We start from the raw sequence: 19,919 nt of genomic DNA, 5'->3' as shown, positions 1-19,919 counted from the left end.
ACTTTCCCTACCTGTTCCAGGGGTAATCCTGCAGATGGCAGTAGGGGTTAAGAAATGTATTCTGAATTTTCTTTTGTCGGAGGCCTTTTACAACTTAATTCATTTAATGTTCATTTAACTGCACTGTAGAACTCATCCTAAAGCAGCTTGATTGTATCAAATTACAAAATCTACCCTATCCTTCTGATGTACCTTTCAGATCTATTCAGATATCTCAGGGAAAAAAAATCTTTATTCATCAAATATAATGTAGTTGTAAGAGATAATATAAAATAATGGAGTTAACACCATTAATTTAAATAAAATAATACATTTTACAGAGGAAATAGAACCTACTACCTACATACAAGGTTGAATAACAAACAAATTCACATAGCAGACAAAAATGTGACTTTAAACTTAAGATGGTACAATGTTGCTCCCTTGGGATATACCCAGAAGCTGAATTAATTCAAACTTCATCTTTTGTGTCTTTTATGAAGCTATTTCTATAAAATTTAAAATTCACTGTTCCCATAATCATCTGTGACTCGATTATTTCACAGGATGCAGGAGACTCATCTGAATTGGAAAGATGCTTTTTTTTCTTGCTCAGTGCACCTCTTTTAGCTAGACAGATGGTACAGCAGTTTCAGAGCAGAGTTAAGTATCTGGCAAACAGCTGGAAGATTCTAAGCATCCCACCTATCCTGTCTGGGAGGGCAGCCATTCTCATCTTTTTTGAGATTCTTCAGACAAAGTATTTAAAATATTGCCTTGAAATGCATTTAGCTCCTAAGGCAACTTAAACTTCAGAAACATATCGAGGTGACTGGGCATGACCTTGGCTATCCTTAGGAGAAAAACAGATCTGTAACCTCTTCGTATGGCCAAGACAAAACCAGCTATTAAAATATTCAAGGCATATTTGACACATAGTCACCTCACAAGGCTAGACAGCCTATGCAACACAAACACATCTGCTCCTAACACTGAGCTCTGAATTAAGATGAAATTATTATGAAATAGAGAAGGATCCTGCTAGACACATACTAGGAATGCCAACAGTTGTGCTCCCCTGCTAACTTTAACCTGAAGTGAAGGGGTGAAACAGAGAAAATCCAGACACATGCCTGAAATCATGGCTTGATACTACTCTGTGTTGCCTGTTTGTAGTGCTACATTAATAAATGAAACCAATCTGTATTAACAAGCAAGAGCAAAGGACAGCTACAATATGCAAGGCCATTCATTCATCCATCCATACTTTGGACTCAGGGACAGAAACTGAGACTTGTTAAAGCTTTTTTCATTTCAGCTAAGTGTGAAATAGCAGAGAAGGAGAGGAACCCCACAAGGTGCTGCAGTTCAGAAGCTCAGATGCTACCTCAGAAGCTGAAGCAAGACACAGACTGCTGACACAGGAAGGGAAACACGAACTTCTCTGCAACACAGAAGCCTCACTAGAGAATTTTACTATCACACATTGGAAGAGAGTATGTATTAAACCTCCTCCACCAGTGGGTCATCAACCCAGCAGAAAACAAACCCAAAATGAAGAAAACACCTGTTTTTCTCTTTTCCTGGATTAACAAATTACAGTAGTTCACGGAAAGGGCAGACCAACACCATAGGCAATGCTTGGGAGGGGCACACTGCATAGGGCAAAGTAGGGAAGAGAAGAATGGGATCTCAGTGATCCTAGAGGTCTTTTTCAACCTAAACAATTCAATGATGATTCGATGACCTCTCCGTTCCAGCAGCAAAAGTCATCAGACCAACTCAGCTCCTTGTGAAACCACAATCCAAGACCTGTCTGGCCAAATCTGCTTCTTCCACTCAACACAATGAGCTTTAAGCCACTTGTTAAAACTATCCTACTGCATCACCTAGCAGCCAACCAAAGCAAAAAGACTTCCTGCACGCTTGCAGAACTAAATTATTCAATAGATGCAGAAAGCTGATTTTCAATTAATAAAACTGTTTAGCTGCAAGTTTTCTCTGAATCATTTAAAAAATCAAGTACCTGAAAGTCTGCAGACGTATCAGTCATTTTCATGTAGGTAGAAAGAATTTTTCCCTCTACCTTTAAAAGAAACCAAAAAACTTTCTTCCCCAAAAGAGGCTGCTACTAAAACTCAAACAACAATAAAATGTCCATAATAAATGTCTTCTGCACTTATTCCATATAAAACAAATGTGTTTTTATACTACACTGGGAAAGGAAAAAAAATTGGTTTGATTTATTTCTGAACTCTGGTGACTGTATAGTTTTATAATTTTTGACACGGCAGTTTGACATAAAACCTCGTTTTCTGCAGTCTTCCTCAATTTCAGTACAACTTTCATTTGTCCTCCAGGAAAAGGAGATTCGCTTTTCTTTTTCTCTCCCATTCTGCTACACTTTTTTCCACCATACCGTTCTTTTAAATAAAAGAATCAAGAAGCCAGGATACAATGACTAAGGCAACAGGAGCAAACCTTTTCAGTGCCTACTACACCAGAGACCTTCCCCTGCCAAAAGAAAAGCTTTATAGAGTTTTAATACCTCTATTGGAGAGATATGGACTGCAAGAGTTGTAACTGGAGTCAAAGCAAGATTTCAGATGAAGTATGAAATTCCTCAGCACATTCTGGAACTAAATTGGAAGTTACTTCACCACAAAAAAAAGCAGCTGTTACACTAAATAGGTCTATGTCCCAACACGGTAGGAAAGCTCTTTCTATTTCTGTGTCCAAATATATTTGCAACAAGCTAATGCTTGTCATTTGCACACTCAGACACCACCATCAATCACTGCTGTACCACATCGAAGTTCTCATTAGTAAAACCTTCCCCTTCCCTATATTCTTCTAGTATATTATTTACATACATCTTCAAATTTTAAAAGCTACATTGAATTCCTCTATGTGTTGTTGTTCCCTGTATGTTACTATGAAAAATGCTAAGTAATTCCAATTTTACTTGACAGGTTTACACTGAAGCTGCAAAGAGGCTGTCAGACCATGTGTGCACAATACAGATGAGAGCTGCAAGACAAAGTTCATGAACTGCTGTCCGTGAGGGGAGTTGCTCATTCACTGAACTACATCTTTCTGTTGTTTTCCATTTAAAGTGATGAAAAGGACATACAGAGTGCTTAGCTTTTAAAAGCGCTACACAGCCAAAAACCCTCTGAAACCACTGGAACACTCTAGACACAAACTGGAATTGTGTCATACATGTCCCTGACAGCCTCAGCATGATCAGCCCTTTGCAGGCACACACTCACTCCATCTGGCTCCTCTGTAATCTGGATTCTTTCTGTAATGTACTCCTCTTACTTTACCTTCTTGAAATCTGTGGGCTTCTTAGCCATTTTGAATCCTTCCTCTCTCATTAACAGTTTCTGTAATAATTTACTGGTAACATTCCCATTCCCCACTTGCTAGAGAATCTGTCAGGACCCTTATCCTGTGCTTGAAAAACTACCTTGCCTCTGGCTTGGCACACTTCCTCCAAACTGTCTGGAATTCTTGACATTATCAAGCAATCAACTGAACCTTACTTTTGCCAACACTGAGCTCCCACCTTTCTTTCCAGAAGCCCTGACACTTTTCTTGTTCTCTATAAAATGTTGCAGCTGTTAATTGAATGCAGTATAATTAAATATAATTTTTTAAAATATGATACTTAAAAAACCCACAAATACAGAAAACCAATCACAAACATATGAAACCCAGCTCCTTTTCAACACTTTCATCAGCAAACAGAAGTTTGCATCTAGTGCATTCAGACCATTTGCCTCAGGCAAGCAAGACCTCTCCGTGGTATTTCATCATTATTTTGCACTTTAAAAATCATCAGTAGGGCACACATCCTTAAAATAGCATAGAATCCTGTTACCTGGAGATTACTTTCTGCCGTGGCCTAAAATGTGTTAGGACCACTTGTGCATGAACCAAACAATAAATAAATTAGGTTGTAACTTTCTTTACATATGAAATAAGCAAGGCCGGGGTTTTTTTTAGTATCACAGAATGCCAATAAAAAGTTCTTATTTAATTTTCTGTAAATAATATTTTATTGTATTTTCTGTAAATATTTTAATTATTTAACATCCCAAATTATTATTGTATTTCAATATTAATAACTTAAGAGTTGTATTTAATTTGTGATATCCAAAGCAATCTTAGCTCATTTCTAGTTTAAAGAAGAAATCTTAAATATATAAACATATTAATTGCAAAACTTCATGGGTGAATTTCAACCACCTGACTCTTAGGATAACCAACTATACAAAAAAAAGCCCACAAAAACCTAACTTTACAAAATGCAATTACCCACATTTAAATTTTTCATGAACTTTTCTGTTAATATTCTAGCTCTTGCACCCCGGTAAGCAGTGGCCCCAGGCTAGGGCACATTTTCTTCCCTCCTTGGAGGATCTCCACAGCACAACAACATAGGAAGCAGAAAGTACACACCATGTTTTGACCTCGAGGTGTCCAGAGGCATCTTCTTCAGACCGCCTCTGCCTGTATCACCTTTTTGTCCTGCTGCACAGGGATAACCAGGTTAGCTCAGGAAAATCAAGAGCTAATGTAAAATTGGTAGAATGGAAGACAGGGATGTCATCATGGTGCTGCCATGGTTCTGAGCCTGCATCCCTAAATTAAAATTAAAATATCTGCCACTATTTGCCCAGAGAAAAGCCTTGTTGACAGTCACACAGGCAGAACGAAGAAGCCAATCTGGGCCTCTTACAAGAAAAGCTACCAAGCTACCACCTTAACCATTACAGGATAGCACCCTAACCAGAGAACACTGGGGGTGAGGGTGGAGTGGGGTAGGGGGAAGAGAGAATAAAAAAAACCAACCAACCAATCAAAAACCAGAATAACCCAGACAGTACACCAAATTCAACAATTAATTCATCTAACTTAGTATCCTGTCTGCAAAAGATGCCAAAAATTAAAATAGATGAGAAAATCTTAACTACATGTAAACACTTTTCTACTACTGGCTGCAAGTATTGAACTATGGCATTTAGAAAGATTATTAGGAAACCGAAAATAATAAGATGTTTAAAAAGCATATTTGGGAGGGAGTTTATAAGTTACTATTTTAGTTGTCTCACTCATAAGTTACTGTAAGAACATTCTCACAAAAAAGTTTTTCCTTAAGGCAATTTTCCCTCCACTTTGATTCTGCTCTTCAACAAGCTTCCAAGAAAATCCTGTGAAGTAATTAGCACACTTAAAGGCATAATGGTGAAAACCAACTTTAAAGGAAAAAAAAAAAAAAAAAAAGTTCAATAATTGAACTCTTTGCCCTACTTTATTTCACCAGTGTATCTTAAGACACTATAAAATAAATTGCTGTTTGGTTGCAATAGCTACACAAGGGAAAATACACAATTTAGGCTTGTTATTCCCTCTTTCTCATAAATCAGTCTCAAGCCCAGTTTAAATGCATGACAAATACAAGCTAAATTTATCACACCTTCAACAAGTAACCATGCTCAACACCAGGAAAATAAGCAATGATTCAATTTCCACAGCCCATAAGCAACTGATAAGGCTACCTTTTTATAACTGTATATAGAAATATATATGTGAGAAATAGTTTAAGCAAGGGGAATGCCTACCAAAACCAGGGGATGAAATTAACACCAATAAACCTGTCTTCATATTTTGCCCATTGTCTAAAAAAAAGAGATAACCCATATATGCAGCTATCAGTGCCTCATTTGGTTTTACATTAAATTTTTGCAGTCCTCAACAACTTCCAAAAGCAATATATTTCAATGAGTCTTAATCTTTCTTTTCCATATCTGACAGGAAAATATGTTCCTGGTGAGATCTTCCAATTGTCTAAGTTGTTCCCTGAAATGCTGGACACAGACCAGAAATCAACAGCAAAACAGCAGTCTTGTTCAACAGAGCAGCATACAAGAGCCCATTCGAGAATTATGCAGCAAATATTATCCTTCTCCACTGCTAACACAGTAAAAGCTCCTCGGGGAAGAGCTTAACTCACCTGTAACTTAATTTAAAATTTAAAGATTTAAACCCCCAAGTAACTAATTAAAATAATCTAGACCTCTCAGGAAAGAATAATTCATCATTCACAGGGGAGGGGAGAATTTAAAATTACTCTCATCCACAAATGATGAAAATTTTGAGGCAATCTAATGCAAAATTCCATTTTGAAATATAATTTCATCAGTATGGAAACACAATAGGCTACCTACAGTTACACTTCCTTTCACCATAATGAGCCTGAAAGTTTATGCCTTTTGTGTCTCAGTAGCAAAAACAAATAAACACTAAATGGTTTGTGAACTCAAAAAAATAATAAATAGGGAGTTTAGAGCTAAAAGAGAACTAACTAGCTGTCTTCCTATATCCCCCTTTTTAGAGTTAGATGAACTCTGAAAAGTTTATTTAGAACTCAGCAAAGAAGAAAAGTATTTCCCTGTCTTGCTACAGAAATGTAAAAACATCTCCAAATTACCCATCATAAATCAAGAATCAAATACAAGCAAGCTTTTAACAATACACTTTTGGAGGCAGAAAACAAAGCTTGAAAAGAATCCCTTCCCAAAGTGGTTTTGGTTGGTTTGGTTGGTTTGTTTTGTTGTTTTTGGGGGGGTTGGTTTGTTTGGTTTTTTAATGTGAAGTGTACAAGTACAATCTCTTCCTAATTAGCAACACCATTCACAGGTTTCATGTTTGCATTACATTCAGTGCATGACAACATTCATTCCATGTAGACTTAAAGTATTAATAATGTCTTCCATCTTCTTCAGTGTATGTTTTTGCTTTCCTAATAATGATATTAATAAGAAGGGCTTACATTTGTTTGTCTCCAGATACAGCACATAGGACACAAATCTTTAAAACATAAAGATACTATTTTATACAATATCAGAGACTTCTGCTTTCAAATTCCTTTGAAAAACAGTTTGAAAACGTTTCATGAAGTCTAGCGACAGGAACAGGTAAGCACACAAGTTATTAATGAACTTAAACACACTTTACTCACATTCTCAGGACAATGCTTCTTCCTCTCAATAATACCCATTATTATGGCTCCTTGTCTACCATTTCATTTATTGTATCCAGAGAAAATCAGGACCAAGGCTTAAATGGCAGATTTCCTAAGGCATACCGGAGTGTACACGCTTCCCAGACTGCTCAGTAAATAAGATCTGTTTACACAGAGCTTCACCACATGAGACCATGAAAACAGCTTTCAATATTTAATACCTTCACGCACATCAAAGTAACCTGAAGCAGCAGTACCACCCAAGGACAATATATTAGTCCAGATTTTATATTTCTAACAAGTAAATCACCTGGCAATTACAACAGAAGAGGGAAAGAGAGGGGAGTGATTCTAGTTGTGAAAACTCAACTTCTGTTTGCAATACATACTTAATTCTTAGTTTTTTTGATAAATTAACTATTAGGAAGATGGTGTTTCTGAAGAAGTATTGTGAACTGAGGATAAGACCTATCAAAATTAGAAATCTCAAATGGAAATATATCCAAAGGAGCTAACTGCATGAGCTGATCTTACACATCTGCACAGGTGGAGCAAGACAGAACCCATTTCTGGGTCCACATTGAATCTGACACGGAGCTATGCAGTTAGGAGACACACTCTGTGGTCACCAGCTGATTCCTTACAATAGATCTCCACAGTCACAGCTGGCACTTGATTAAGATGATGTAGGGAGTGAACCTGCCTTGCCACCCAGGTAGCTTCTCTCAGCTCAGAGCCCAGAGAACACAGGAGGTAGCAGAAGGATGCATGCACACCCACTCCGAATCCCACTGCTGCTCTGGGATGCACTGAAACCTTACACTACAGGCTGGCATCTGCCAATAATGTTATGCACCTGTGTAATTTAAAAAAAAAAAAAAAAAAAGACACAAAAAACCTAAATGTAAACACAACAACAAAAAAACTCCTAAAGATTCGTTCATAACATTCTGCTACAAAAGCTTAATCATTCTGTGACAAGCCCTGGTAAAAGTACCAAAAGATTCAAGGAAGCTCCTGCAGACTTAGAAGTAGAAAGGCAAAGAAAGGGGAACATTCTGTTGATATTGTGTTTGAAAAAATAAAAATTCAAAACAGGAAACAAATCTTCAGCTCTCTCGAAGTGTCACAGAAAAAATGGTCAAAAAACATATCCTCCTCCCAACTCCCCGAAGTGCACAATGTGCTGACATAAGACATACACTCCCCTCATCAGCTCCCTCAAAATCCACAGGCAGCAGTTGATGCCAAGTGATTCACAAACAGAAAACAAGCCTGTTTTTTTCTGTTGCTATAACACAACACCTAATACTCTTTTTCCCTCTGATGTAATTTTTGTCACAATATTTTGGAGTTTGATTATTTTAAAATTTGGTTGCTACAACACATTATAGTCATTACATGGACTCATTTCCTACTTTCCAACTTGCAAGACTGTTTTGGTTTTAAGTTGTATAAAGGACAAAAGACATATAAAACAAATTCTAATAGTAGAAACTCCTTTAATGGCCTCCATTCATTGAATAAGTCTGTATTGGAAGAAGGGCTTCCCTCATGATTACATTAAAGACTTCTGCACTTCAAGTTTCCTCAAGTCTTCTGAGCCCTATTCCTGAAAGCAGATTTCTTGCACTATGACTCCTCCTGACAGATGAGATCTGATTCCTTGCAAATCCTGAAAGCAGATTTCTTGCACTATGACTCCTCCTGACAGATGAGATCTGATTCCTTGCAAATCCTGAAAGCAGATTTCTTGCACTATGACTCCTCCTGACAGATGAGATCTGATTCCTTGCAAATCCTGCTAATGATTTCCATATTATCTAAACTTACAAATAATCAGAAAGTGACAAATTCTTCCTGTGGATCACCAAACATGGAGTATACACCCACCTTCCCTCGTATTTTTGTCTCTAACAACTAGGGATCAGGAACAGGCAACAGTGGCCTTTTTACATTGCAGCTTCACCTCCACAAGACAACACATTTTTCCTCTAGATTAATTTTTAATTACTGAGACATATCACACCAGACAGACAAAACATTCAGAAGGTGACTTCTAAAAGAATGATCCAAATATGAACTCCATAGTGTAGCATTAACATCACTGAAATCCTTTTAAAATATGCACACTATATACCTTCATCTTCGCAAACAACATTAAATGTTGCTGGGAATGAAATACAGGAAGATTACCGGGATAAAATCCTCTGTATAACAAACATGCACACCAAGTGCACTGACAAAGCACAGGAAACCCTTTTCTAGCCTAGGAAAATATATGAATTTTCAATATATGAAAACACAGTGGCTCTGTCATACTCAGTCTTAAAGCTCCACACTAATTTAACATGAAAACAACGCATCTCTGGGGGCAAAAAAAAAATCATTAACAGACTTACATGCTAGCACAGCAATTTTTCAAATATACAAAAGAGATGATTTTCCAGTTGTGATCACCTAGCTTTGCCTTATGTATTTGACCTAACAAGTACTCCATTTAGCTCTTAACAACTTGAACTTTCTGTTAAGTTTGATTAAAAGCAGTCTTACCAAATCAACTAATTATGGTGCTTCTGCTACTGGCTAATCATTCAGATGACAACCAGACACAAAGCGTGTTGGCACAGACCATTACTCTCAAATTACCTTAATCACGACTATGCTTTTATAGGATTGGTCTACACAAGCACATCTTGTTATAGACCCAAACCTATTTTATGACTGAAATACAGATTTTTTAAAGGTGCAACACATAAGCTGTTTTTAGGACCAGTGATAGCATGAAGATGTATCAAACCTTTGATCACAATTATTTCATGAGGTGTGCTGAACAGGCAGTTAATGAAAAAAGGTATCTGTCAATTCAACAAGTCTGCCACCTGAATGTGAAGATCTGGAAAAAAATAATGGAATTGTTAGTGGGAATGTTTTCTTATTTTTTATTAAATTCAAATTCTATTAAATTATTTTTGAGCATGTTAAGTGGCAGCTATTACACAAATTCATGTTTATAGAATTAAGTAACAAATATTCAAAACCAATTTCTAATTGATCTTGAAGAAAGTATGTTCTAAAAGGAATACTTTTTGAAACATATTGTGGATGGAGGCTATGGGGACTGTTTGTTCATGTTTTTTAACTAAAAAAATAAAGCTGATTCAGTAGTTCTTAAGTATGACTTCTTTCCCTAGCTGGTAAGAAAAAAGGAACAAAACAAACCAGATGTTTACTATGTGCTTTCATTCTTTTAAGAAACAGAGACCTGTAGGTCTGTCTTTGTTTTTCCCCAAAATGGAAGAGAAGCTACAGGTAAGAACTAACTTGTGCTATGTTGAAGAAAGTAACTGGAGGAAAGAGAAAGCAAAATGGAAACAACCATCATGTGTAGTTAAGTGGAAAAGAACCAAGAAAGAATGATGCAAAAGCTGGAGCCCCTGGTAATTGTTTAGGAATAAGGTATTGAGGCAAATTTCTAAGCCCCTCCTATCATTGTCAGTAAAATCTAACTAGTTCACAGCATTTGTTTGGTAAAGACTTATGTATAATGAGACTCATCAGTTTTCCTGTATGATCAGTTTTTCTCTCCTTAAATGACTTTCACACAGCAAGAGAGAAGAAAAAAAAAATAAGCTAAAGTGATTGTCAATGCTGGAGAACTGGCAGGGACAATTCAAGGACAGCAAAACAGCTGCTACAAATTTTAAACTTAATTTTTGTAATAGATCCAATTTTTAAATTCATGGTGTTCCTTTGCAGTCTGTCAGGTTTGTCTCTAGCAGTAGTTCCTTTAGGGCAAGCACTGCAGACAGTCTGCCTACCCTGAGGGAAACTAAGACACTCAGATGTGGGGTAAAGGAAAGATATTAATAATTGAAGACAAAGGTCTGCCACCCCAGAGGAGAAAGCAATAGTGTAGGTATCCAACTCTCCAGCTTAGGTTTGTCCTTTGTGAACTATTTTCCTGATTAGGTTTACAAAGTCCTGTAGAGGATACAGTGGTGCCCATGTTTTTGGAGAAGTTCTGAAAATGCTCATGGTGACTTCTAATGGGGTCTCCTACCACTGCCAGGATATCAGAAACAAGATGAAAAGTTGATTGGGAGGCAACATCAACAAAAAAAGGCAGCAGAGGGGGAAAATATCTTCAGTAGGGGAGAACAGTTCTTGCAAGCTACAAAATACAGACTTCAGAATGAGTAAAAGCCCTAGGAAAGGTACTTTTCCCCTTATTGTTGTAAGGCAAGGAAGTTAACTTACCATAGCCAAATAGAAGAATTAATAAATGAAAAACATTTCCAGTGACCCAAATATAACAGATTACTCTGTGACATCAGTTTTTATTTGCACTTTACATAAAGGCATATTTCATAACCTTCTTCTGGGTTAGGGAAATAACTATTTTGAAACTGTATCCACTTATTCAGTACTCCTGTGTAGAGCAAACATTGACATAACAGTCATTCATTGGTACACTAAACTTGGTATTCAATATTTACATGTGTTACAATTCAATTGTACTCAAAGGCAGAAGAGATGTGAACTTTAAAAATTACTTTTAGCTTTAAAAGCAGCTCAGGCGACTGTGTGCTTAGGTAAAACCAAGATTGCTCTTTGTGTGATATACTACATCCTCTTAAGACTGACTGGCACTTGGATCTGTTCATTATACATTCAGTTTCTTTTTCACACTCTTGAAACCCAAGCTTAAGAAATCCCAACATCTTTCCTTCACTTAATCAGAATGCGTGGTAGACGAAATTCTGCTGAATTCTATTTCCTAGAAAACATACTAGAAATTATCAGTATCAGAACAGAGTATTAATTTCTATTGTGAAGAATTCTATCAGAAAATTCCAAACAGCTGTATCACCTATTGAATATACCTTGTCTAACAAGACCACCATACATGTTGAAGTGATACATTCCTCATGAGCACAGAAACCTGGATTCAACGTGGATATTAAAATGAGAATGATTTTCCCAAAATGCTTATTGAAATAAAAATTAATTTGGAGCCTAGATTTTAATTTGCAGCCTGTAGATTTGCTACTCTTAAAAGAAGACCTGAACTAAAAGAAGATCCATGGAACTACAGGCCAGCCAGTCTCACCTCTGGGCCGGACAAGATCATGGAGCAGATCCTCCTGAAGGCTCTGCTAAGACAAGCAGATAACAAAGGGGTGATTGGTGAAGCCAACACGACTTCGCTAAGGGCAAGTCCTGCCTGGCTGATTTGGTGGCCTTTTATGATGGGGTCATGTAATGCCTCAGTGGACAAAGGCAGAGCAACAGATGTCATCTGCATGGACCTGTGCAAAGCATTCCACACTGTCCTGTGTGACATCCTGAGCTCTAAACAGGAATGATATGGATCTGATGGACGGACCATGCATTGGATCAGGAACTGTCTGGATGGTTGCACCCAAAGAGTTGTGATCAGTGGCCCAGTGTCTAAACGGAGATGTGTGACAAGTGGTGATCCTCAAGGGTCAGTACTCACACCAGTGCCTTTGAACATCTTTGTCGCTGACACAGCACGGTGTCCGTGACATCTTTGTCGGTGACACAGAATTGAATGCACCCTCAGCAACTTTGCTGATGACACCAAACTGTGTGGGGAAGTCAACACACTGGAGGGAAGCAATTCCATCCAGAGGAACCTTAACAGGCTTGAGAGATGGACTCATGCACACTGCATGAAGTTCAACAAGGCCAAGTGCAAGGTTCTACACATGGATCAAGGCAATTCCATGCACAAAAAACAGGTTGGGAAGAACTGTGAACCTCAAGCCCAAGTATACAAATTCTGATGCAACTTGTCTTCTGGAGTCTACTGGCAGTTCTTGAAAAGAGCAATGATAACTGACAGATGTGACCATTTAAGTATATGTATTTAAGTATTTAAGTATATTGCTGGTGGAGAAACTACTAAAACACACACACTGGTGAAATTATGCAGGAAGAGAAAGAAATAACCATAAAATTTGGGGAAAAGAACAAGCAGCACATCTATTAATTCCATATAATATCTATTACCACAGCATAAAGAATTAGTGTGACCCACAGAAATGGATTCTCTCTTCCCCTTAACCATACAGGACAATATTAAGAGGTCACTAACTGAAAATCACAATGAGGGCCATAGGTACAAAGAATAACATGGAAGGAATCTGGCAGGAAGTTTCAGTCCAAACATGAATCTACAGCAGTTTAACTTCCATGTCTTCTTAGCTGCCAAAGTTTACTTTACTGCTCTTTGGGAGTTCATTCAGCCAAAATATAAAAGAAACTGATCTTTGGTGTCTATATACTCAATGGTGAGTATGTTAACAGAAACCTCTAGTGTACCAACATGAGACATGGAAGTTTCTGAAGATATTACTCAAGTCTAATACAACAGACACAAAGATGTTCACAAAAACTGAGTTAGCTAAGACACACCAGTATTTCTTGAATGAAAGAAGTTTCTTGATGGGGAGAGTCAAAGCAAGAATTTAAGTCCAGTTCTTCAGCTGCATCTGTCCTGAAAGCACCTCCATTTCCATCAGCTACACAAAATGCTTTGGGAAGTAGTGTTCACAGACAAAAGCAAACTTCCTACAACCACCAATTATACAGTAATTTTGCAAATAGTATCAAAATATCAAGTAAGAAAAATATTTCTGTATTTCTGACATCACTACTAAGGCTTTCTGCAGATTGCACATTAGCTTTGGTAGCCTGTGCTTCCAGGAAGCCAAATGAACTTCTGTACTAAACATAGGAAATGACACAACTGGTACCTTACTGCCAACCTCACAGGCATTCTGACCACAATTATAAAAACTGCATCTCTTTACCACAAAAATATTTTTTACAGAGCATTTTACAGCAGATTAAAAAAATAATAAAACTTGATAAATACAAATAAGTTCTAACTTCTGATGCAGCAACAGCAAGAGGGACTTTATGCCACCAAAGTCCACTACAGACTAAGCAATTCAGTAAAACTTAAAAGACTGTAGTATTAGCTTTAGAAGCTGTAGGTTGACCAGACCCTCTGCTTTTCACTTTGAGAACGCAGCTGATGTCTGAGAGAAAGTTACCTCATTTGCCACTGTCAAGTAAATGGACACTTATGCTTTTCCAGCCCATAAAAAACCCTAATTAATTATTTTTTTAATTAATTAATTTTTGAAACATCACTAAAAAGTTGCTCAATCTCAGCATCTACCATTATAAAAATAAGGATAATTTTAAGGTCATGATTCTGTTAAGACAAAATATAAATTGGCTGTAACAATTCATAGAATCATAGAGTAACTTGGGTTGGAAGGGACCTCTAAGGGTCACTTAGTCCAACACCCATGCAGTAAGCAGGAACACTCAGCTAGATGAGGTTGCTCAGAGCCTCATCAAGTCTAACCTTGAATATCTCCAGGGATAAGGCCTCAGCTACCTCCCTGGGAAACTTGTTTCATTCTTCCTCCACCCTCATGGTAAAGAATTTTTTCCTAACATCCAATCTAAATCTACTTTTGTCCATCAACACTAGGCTGGAGAAAAATCCTTAGGTCTATGCTGAAATCAGTCCCCCACCTAGGAGGCCAAATGCAAACCACACCCAAAGTTACAAGATACATGTTACTGAGCTAAGGCATTTCAAGCTGATGGTAACAGAGCCATAAGGAGACCAACATTATCAGGTATTTTAACCAAAAAGCATGTAATCCTGAAGCTAGTCTTGATTGCACATTACGTTTGGTGCTTAAAATGGCTGGAGATCTACACAGAGAAGGCTGCAACAGAATAAAACCTGGTCTAGTGACGCTTTTTATTCCTGTAATAATCCAGGAATACTGTAACTAAGTCTACCTAAGCATTTATCACCAACAAACAGTTCTGACAGAACTAAAACATAATCATTCCTCCCACATGCTAATGACAGAATGGGTAGAGTTAAACGGCATCCCATAATAATTTAGGTATGAAGTGTTCCATTTCATTTAGTGATATTATAAAAGTGATGTATTGGCCATAACATTTACTGTTTACAATCTGCAGCAAGCTATACCCTTCTCAAGGGAGCCTAAATAATCAAGAAAATGTTACTAACACTGTGTGTTTGAGAAAAGTAGTTCACTGGGCCAGTTACAGATTCTTTCCTATATTAAGAAGGATGGATGCTAGCCTAGAGAGGAGGGGAAAGAGAAGACTGAAGATCTGTTTGCTTCCCAACTGAAAAGGAGGTCATACGTTCATGTGTTGAAAAAATTTTCCTTTGGTCTAACAAAGCCTGAAGAGCAAAAAATTTAAATATTAGTTTTGAGTAGATGATGAAAACACTTCATTACAAGGGAAGAAAAATGAAAGCTCTGAAGAACCAGAGTGACCCACAGTACCACAAACAGAAAGGTCCAGAGGCAGTCAGATTTCCAGAGTATCCATTAGAGGTAAATATCATTTTAATGATAGCATTTGTTTAAAATATTCTTTACTAATACTACTTATGCATAATTTTCCAGTGAAAAAAAATTCAGCAATCAATACAGACTGTAATGAATGAAGTGTAACACCTCCAGAAAACAGATGCTACATTATTCATTTTACAGATAAGTAAATGCAAGTATGAAAAATTAAGTGACTTGCCCTAGTCAGAGAGCCAAAAGCACAGCTGTGAATATAATCCAGATATCCCAGCTTCCAAGGATCTGTTAACCACTAAACATTAGCCTTTCTAAAATGAAATGTAAACTTTCCCTCATATTTTGTACTCTTTTCTAACAAGCCTGGCAAAGCTAGCACTGAGGATGTTCTGTTCATGTGGCTGACTTAAGAAACCAGAAACTTGAAGAAAATAAGATAAACTTGACTTTATTACACATACTGTTGAACTCCCAAATCCCTCACTGAAGGGCTCAGTTATTCATCTCTGCCTCCCCAAAAGTGGAAGTCAGCAAGAAGCTCACAGATTTAAAGCTTCTGGCCAGGCACAGGCTTGGTAGGAGGCATCGGGGTCACACCTCACCCCAAAGGAACACCTGCTGCAGTCCTGATTCATGGCAGGCACTTAAACCCAGGAGCTGCTGTCACCGCTGCATCCAAACGAGAGGAAGAAATAGCTGGGATCATCAGGGCAATGTACACTGCCCCAGCAGCTGTTCCTCCACATGTCCTATCTCAGGAGGACAGCTACCTTTAAGCTGCCTCCTTTAAGGCTCTCAGCACAGGCTTTGCCTTGGAACAACAGTGACCCAAAGCTCAGCAGAAGGTTTAAAATGCTCAGCAGCACCCCTGCTACACCACAGGCTTTCAATGTGGTGGAAATTATGTCTTTGGCTGTCTCAGTTCAGAACCTCTTCTGCACAGATAAAGCAAAAGGTTTCCCACTAAAGCTCAAGAAACCCCTATTGCTCTAAGGAACACCTCAAAAGCAAAGCATTTAGACAGGAAGGGAGTGTAGGCACAAAAAAGACTGATGACAAAACACCACCAGTCAAAGAGGGTTACAGAAAATTAGTATCTCTTACAGATTACAGCAAGCAATCATAATTTGATTGCCACCACTTGTAAGCTCAAAAATAAATGAGTAGAAACTTGAGAAACAGCACATGCAATTAATCAATTTTACTACACAGATTTTTCAGATGTTCTCACAAACAGAAAAATCTCCTAAGTGCTGAAGTACTTAATAGATCTATACAGTATTTATGCACTCACAGTCTGAAAGATTAGAGTTGCAGAACATATCTTCACTTAAGTTTTTCAAATCAAAGAACATATTCTAGATATCCATACTTTAAAACATTTGCCTGAACACACAACACGAAATGTATGTCACTTTATAAACATGGCTAATGAGACAGAGATTTAAAACATGTATCCAGTACTGGAAAAAACAAGATCGGTTTCCTGAACTGCTGTGGTAAGTCAGATGATAGATCTCAGATCCATAACTAAAATCTATCACATTTACACTGAAACATACAGCAGTCAAATTTCAGAAAGATATTAATATTGCTAAAAAAAAAACAAGGTCAAAAGTCACATTCATGTGAAATCATACCACAAAACGAGGTAAGGTACAATTTGTGCATCACTATAGGTATACTAAAACTTGTCAGAAGGAAATTAAGTTTCTTATAAAACAAAGGTCAAGACCATTGAAAACGCATCTGCAATAAAGCCTTTGGAAATACCAATGAAGACAAATCAAAGCATCCAAAATATGCACATGTGGTTTCAGTTTATGTGAATAAATACTGAGTTTTGTTTCCAGAATGACACATTGGTTAGTAGTGTACTCTGAAACATATATGAATTTTAAAAATTAGTGGATCCAATCCTGCTGATCCTGTGCATGCTTGTATTCCTACAGGCTTCCCAAAATCAGTAGGCTTACAGAATTAAGACCAAAGCAACCCACCTGAAATAACAAAAGCCCCACCACAAAACCTCCAACCGCACTCAAAAATACTGTATGTAAATGTAATTCACAAATAAAAGAGCAACTACTGCACATAGTACGTATACTCTGAGGCTAACATTAAATTATCACTTTAGCACTGCAGCTTTCTATGACACTTGTAGTGTGAACTGCAGTGAAAGTGTAAGATTCTCATAATATCACAACCTGCATTTATAACAATTCAACAAAATGCTCTCCACCAGCATTTTCTAAAGTAAATTGTTTTTCATTTTTATTGATAAGGTGATTTGTTTCTTCCAGGAAACAATGTTTTTTTATAAAAGGTATGCTTGTCCCCTGTACTCCTTTTGTTCACTCAAGGCAACCAATTTTAAAGACAGAGAGCTTCAAAAACAAAATTATGTGTTTTCCATCACTTTAGGAGAACAGCAGAGGAGAAGGCCTGCATTGAACTGAGGAGTGATGCAGATTCCCTGCCACTCACTGACCCTGAAGAAGAACAAAGAGCTGCAAATAACTTAAGGAATTTGCCATCTGACAGATGTTATGTCATGGTACCAGGTGCCTCCAGTGGGAACAGGTAGATAAGGTTTCATGTTAGTAGAAAAAGCACTTCGAGGTGCAAACTGTAGATCAATCGATAGATATCGGGATACTATATAAGTGTAACAATCCACACAATAAAATGATTCTGACTGGGCACAGCAATTGATTGTCCCTTCATGTCTTCTGTCATATCACCACACCATAATCATGGAGCAGCCAAAGACCACTACACAACTACAACTTTTCTTTAAAAGCAGAGTGTTTCTTTTGAACAAATGCCAACTTCCATTTTACCCCTGTTAAAAAATACTGCCTTCCCCCCCCCCTCATTTTGTTAAGCTTCTAGTATTTTGTTGTTAAAAAAAAACAAACCTGCAACTCAGTTCTGGGTTTACAGGCCAAGAAAATGCTATCCAATAATCCTAACTTCTGCTTACTGGAAAGAATGCAAGTCTTCCAACAGTTTGCCTTAAAAATGGAATGGTGGATAATCAGCTTAGCAACCCTAAACATCTCAACAGTATATAAAAACTCCCAGCTGGATATTCCTAAACAGGGAGTGTTTTCTAAAGCTCTTAGTAAAAAAACACTGAGCAGAGTCGTTTGGAGCTTTTAGGCTGATTACTTGCTCTGTTTTTTTGCCATTGGTTTCCTTGACATATAGCTCTTAATAAATATTTCACTGTTCATGAGACTGACAGAGATCTTCCATGACCGAGGGATTTTTTTGATTTTTTTTTTTTTTTTTTTTGCTCATCGCATGGAGAAACTCACCACGGCACATGGCATTACAAAGAGGCAACTTCTGCATGACAGCGGGTAACCGATAAAAAACCTGTTGCTGCAAGGGAAGGGAGATCCCGAAGCGGATACCAAACCCACGCCAAGCCTCCGGGCTAAACCCCGGGATTCCCTTGGGAAGTGCCACTTATGTCACCTCCAGAGCCACTCGGGGCCACCACCACACCTGCCCCACCCCCTCCGCCCACCCGCTCCGGTGCCTTCCAAGAGACGCCAATGCCCCCAGACCCAACTCCTGACGAACATCGCAGCCCAAGACTCCCAGCACGTTCTGAGCGGCCTTCTAAAGCACTCCAGGGGCCCCCGGACACCCCTCACCCCCTGAGACGGTGAGGCAGCGAGCCGGGCGCTTACCGGGCGGTATCGAGGAGCGGGTGCTTGGTGCCCACCAGCTTGCGGACCTGCATGGCGATGTTGCTGAGCTCGTCGCTCAGCAGGCACCGCAGGCTCATGAAGGACGTCGGGTACCCCACGATCTTCTCGGCCTCCGACACCACCTGGCTCCAGGGCGGGCCGCCCGACACCAACCTCCGCAGCCCCCCGCCGCCGCCGCGGCCCCCGCTCCGCAGCAGGGCGCCCCACATCCCCCCTTCCCCTCCCCCGGTGCCGGCTTCTTCGCTACTCGCCCTGGCGGGGCACCACAGAACGAGCGGCAGCGGATGAGTCCCTCTCCTGGCTCCCTACCGCCGGAGGGACAACCCCGCCAGCAGGCAACTCAGCCCCGGGCGGAGGGACCGCACAGCAGCCCCGCTGCCTACCCGCGTCCCCCCCGGCGGCGACCGGAGCGGGCTCATTGCGCCATGGGCGCAGCCATATTGAGCGTCGCAAAACACGGCGGGCCGTAAAGCGCGGGACGCCCCTCTGCCTCACCTGGCGGCAGCGGCGGTGCTGGGGGGGAAGGAGCAGTGAGGGGGGGGAGGAGAAACTGGGTGCTGGGAGATGAACTCTGAGGTCTAACAGAGCACTTCCCGTTCTTGTGTTTCACCCTTAGCGCTTGTCCTGGGCAAAGGGCTGCTGCTTCTCTCCTCCGTTCTGTGCTTGTGGCCTCCCGGAGCGGTGCCGGGTGTGGGCAGTGCCCGAGGGCCCGGCAGGGGGGGGGGATCCAGAGCTGTTCGCTGGCCCCCAGGGATGAGCTGTCTGATCCCAGGG

The 19,919-nt window shown here is 39.2% G+C and overlaps 1 protein-coding gene across 2 annotated transcripts in view; it reads right to left on the bottom strand.

Moving 5' to 3' along the window:
* Window positions 1-19,585, bottom strand: part of PDSS2 (decaprenyl diphosphate synthase subunit 2) — a 115,320-nt gene extending 95,735 nt beyond the window's left edge. For both annotated transcript variants that reach the window (XM_030447886.1, XM_030447887.1), the window contains exon 1: window positions 19,125-19,585. In XM_030447886.1, the coding sequence (XP_030303746.1) occupies window positions 19,125-19,354 (230 nt within the window). In that variant the 5' untranslated portion in view covers window positions 19,355-19,585. The remainder of the gene's footprint in view (window positions 1-19,124) is intronic.
* Between the last annotated feature and the right edge of the window lie 334 nt (window positions 19,586-19,919).

This window comes from Calypte anna, chromosome 3, assembly GCF_003957555.1.
Source record: "Calypte anna isolate BGI_N300 chromosome 3, bCalAnn1_v1.p, whole genome shotgun sequence".
Taxonomy (NCBI): domain Eukaryota; kingdom Metazoa; phylum Chordata; class Aves; order Apodiformes; family Trochilidae; genus Calypte; species Calypte anna.
Note: the sequence above shows the minus strand (reverse complement) of the source record. Positions and strands in the feature narration are given on the sequence as shown.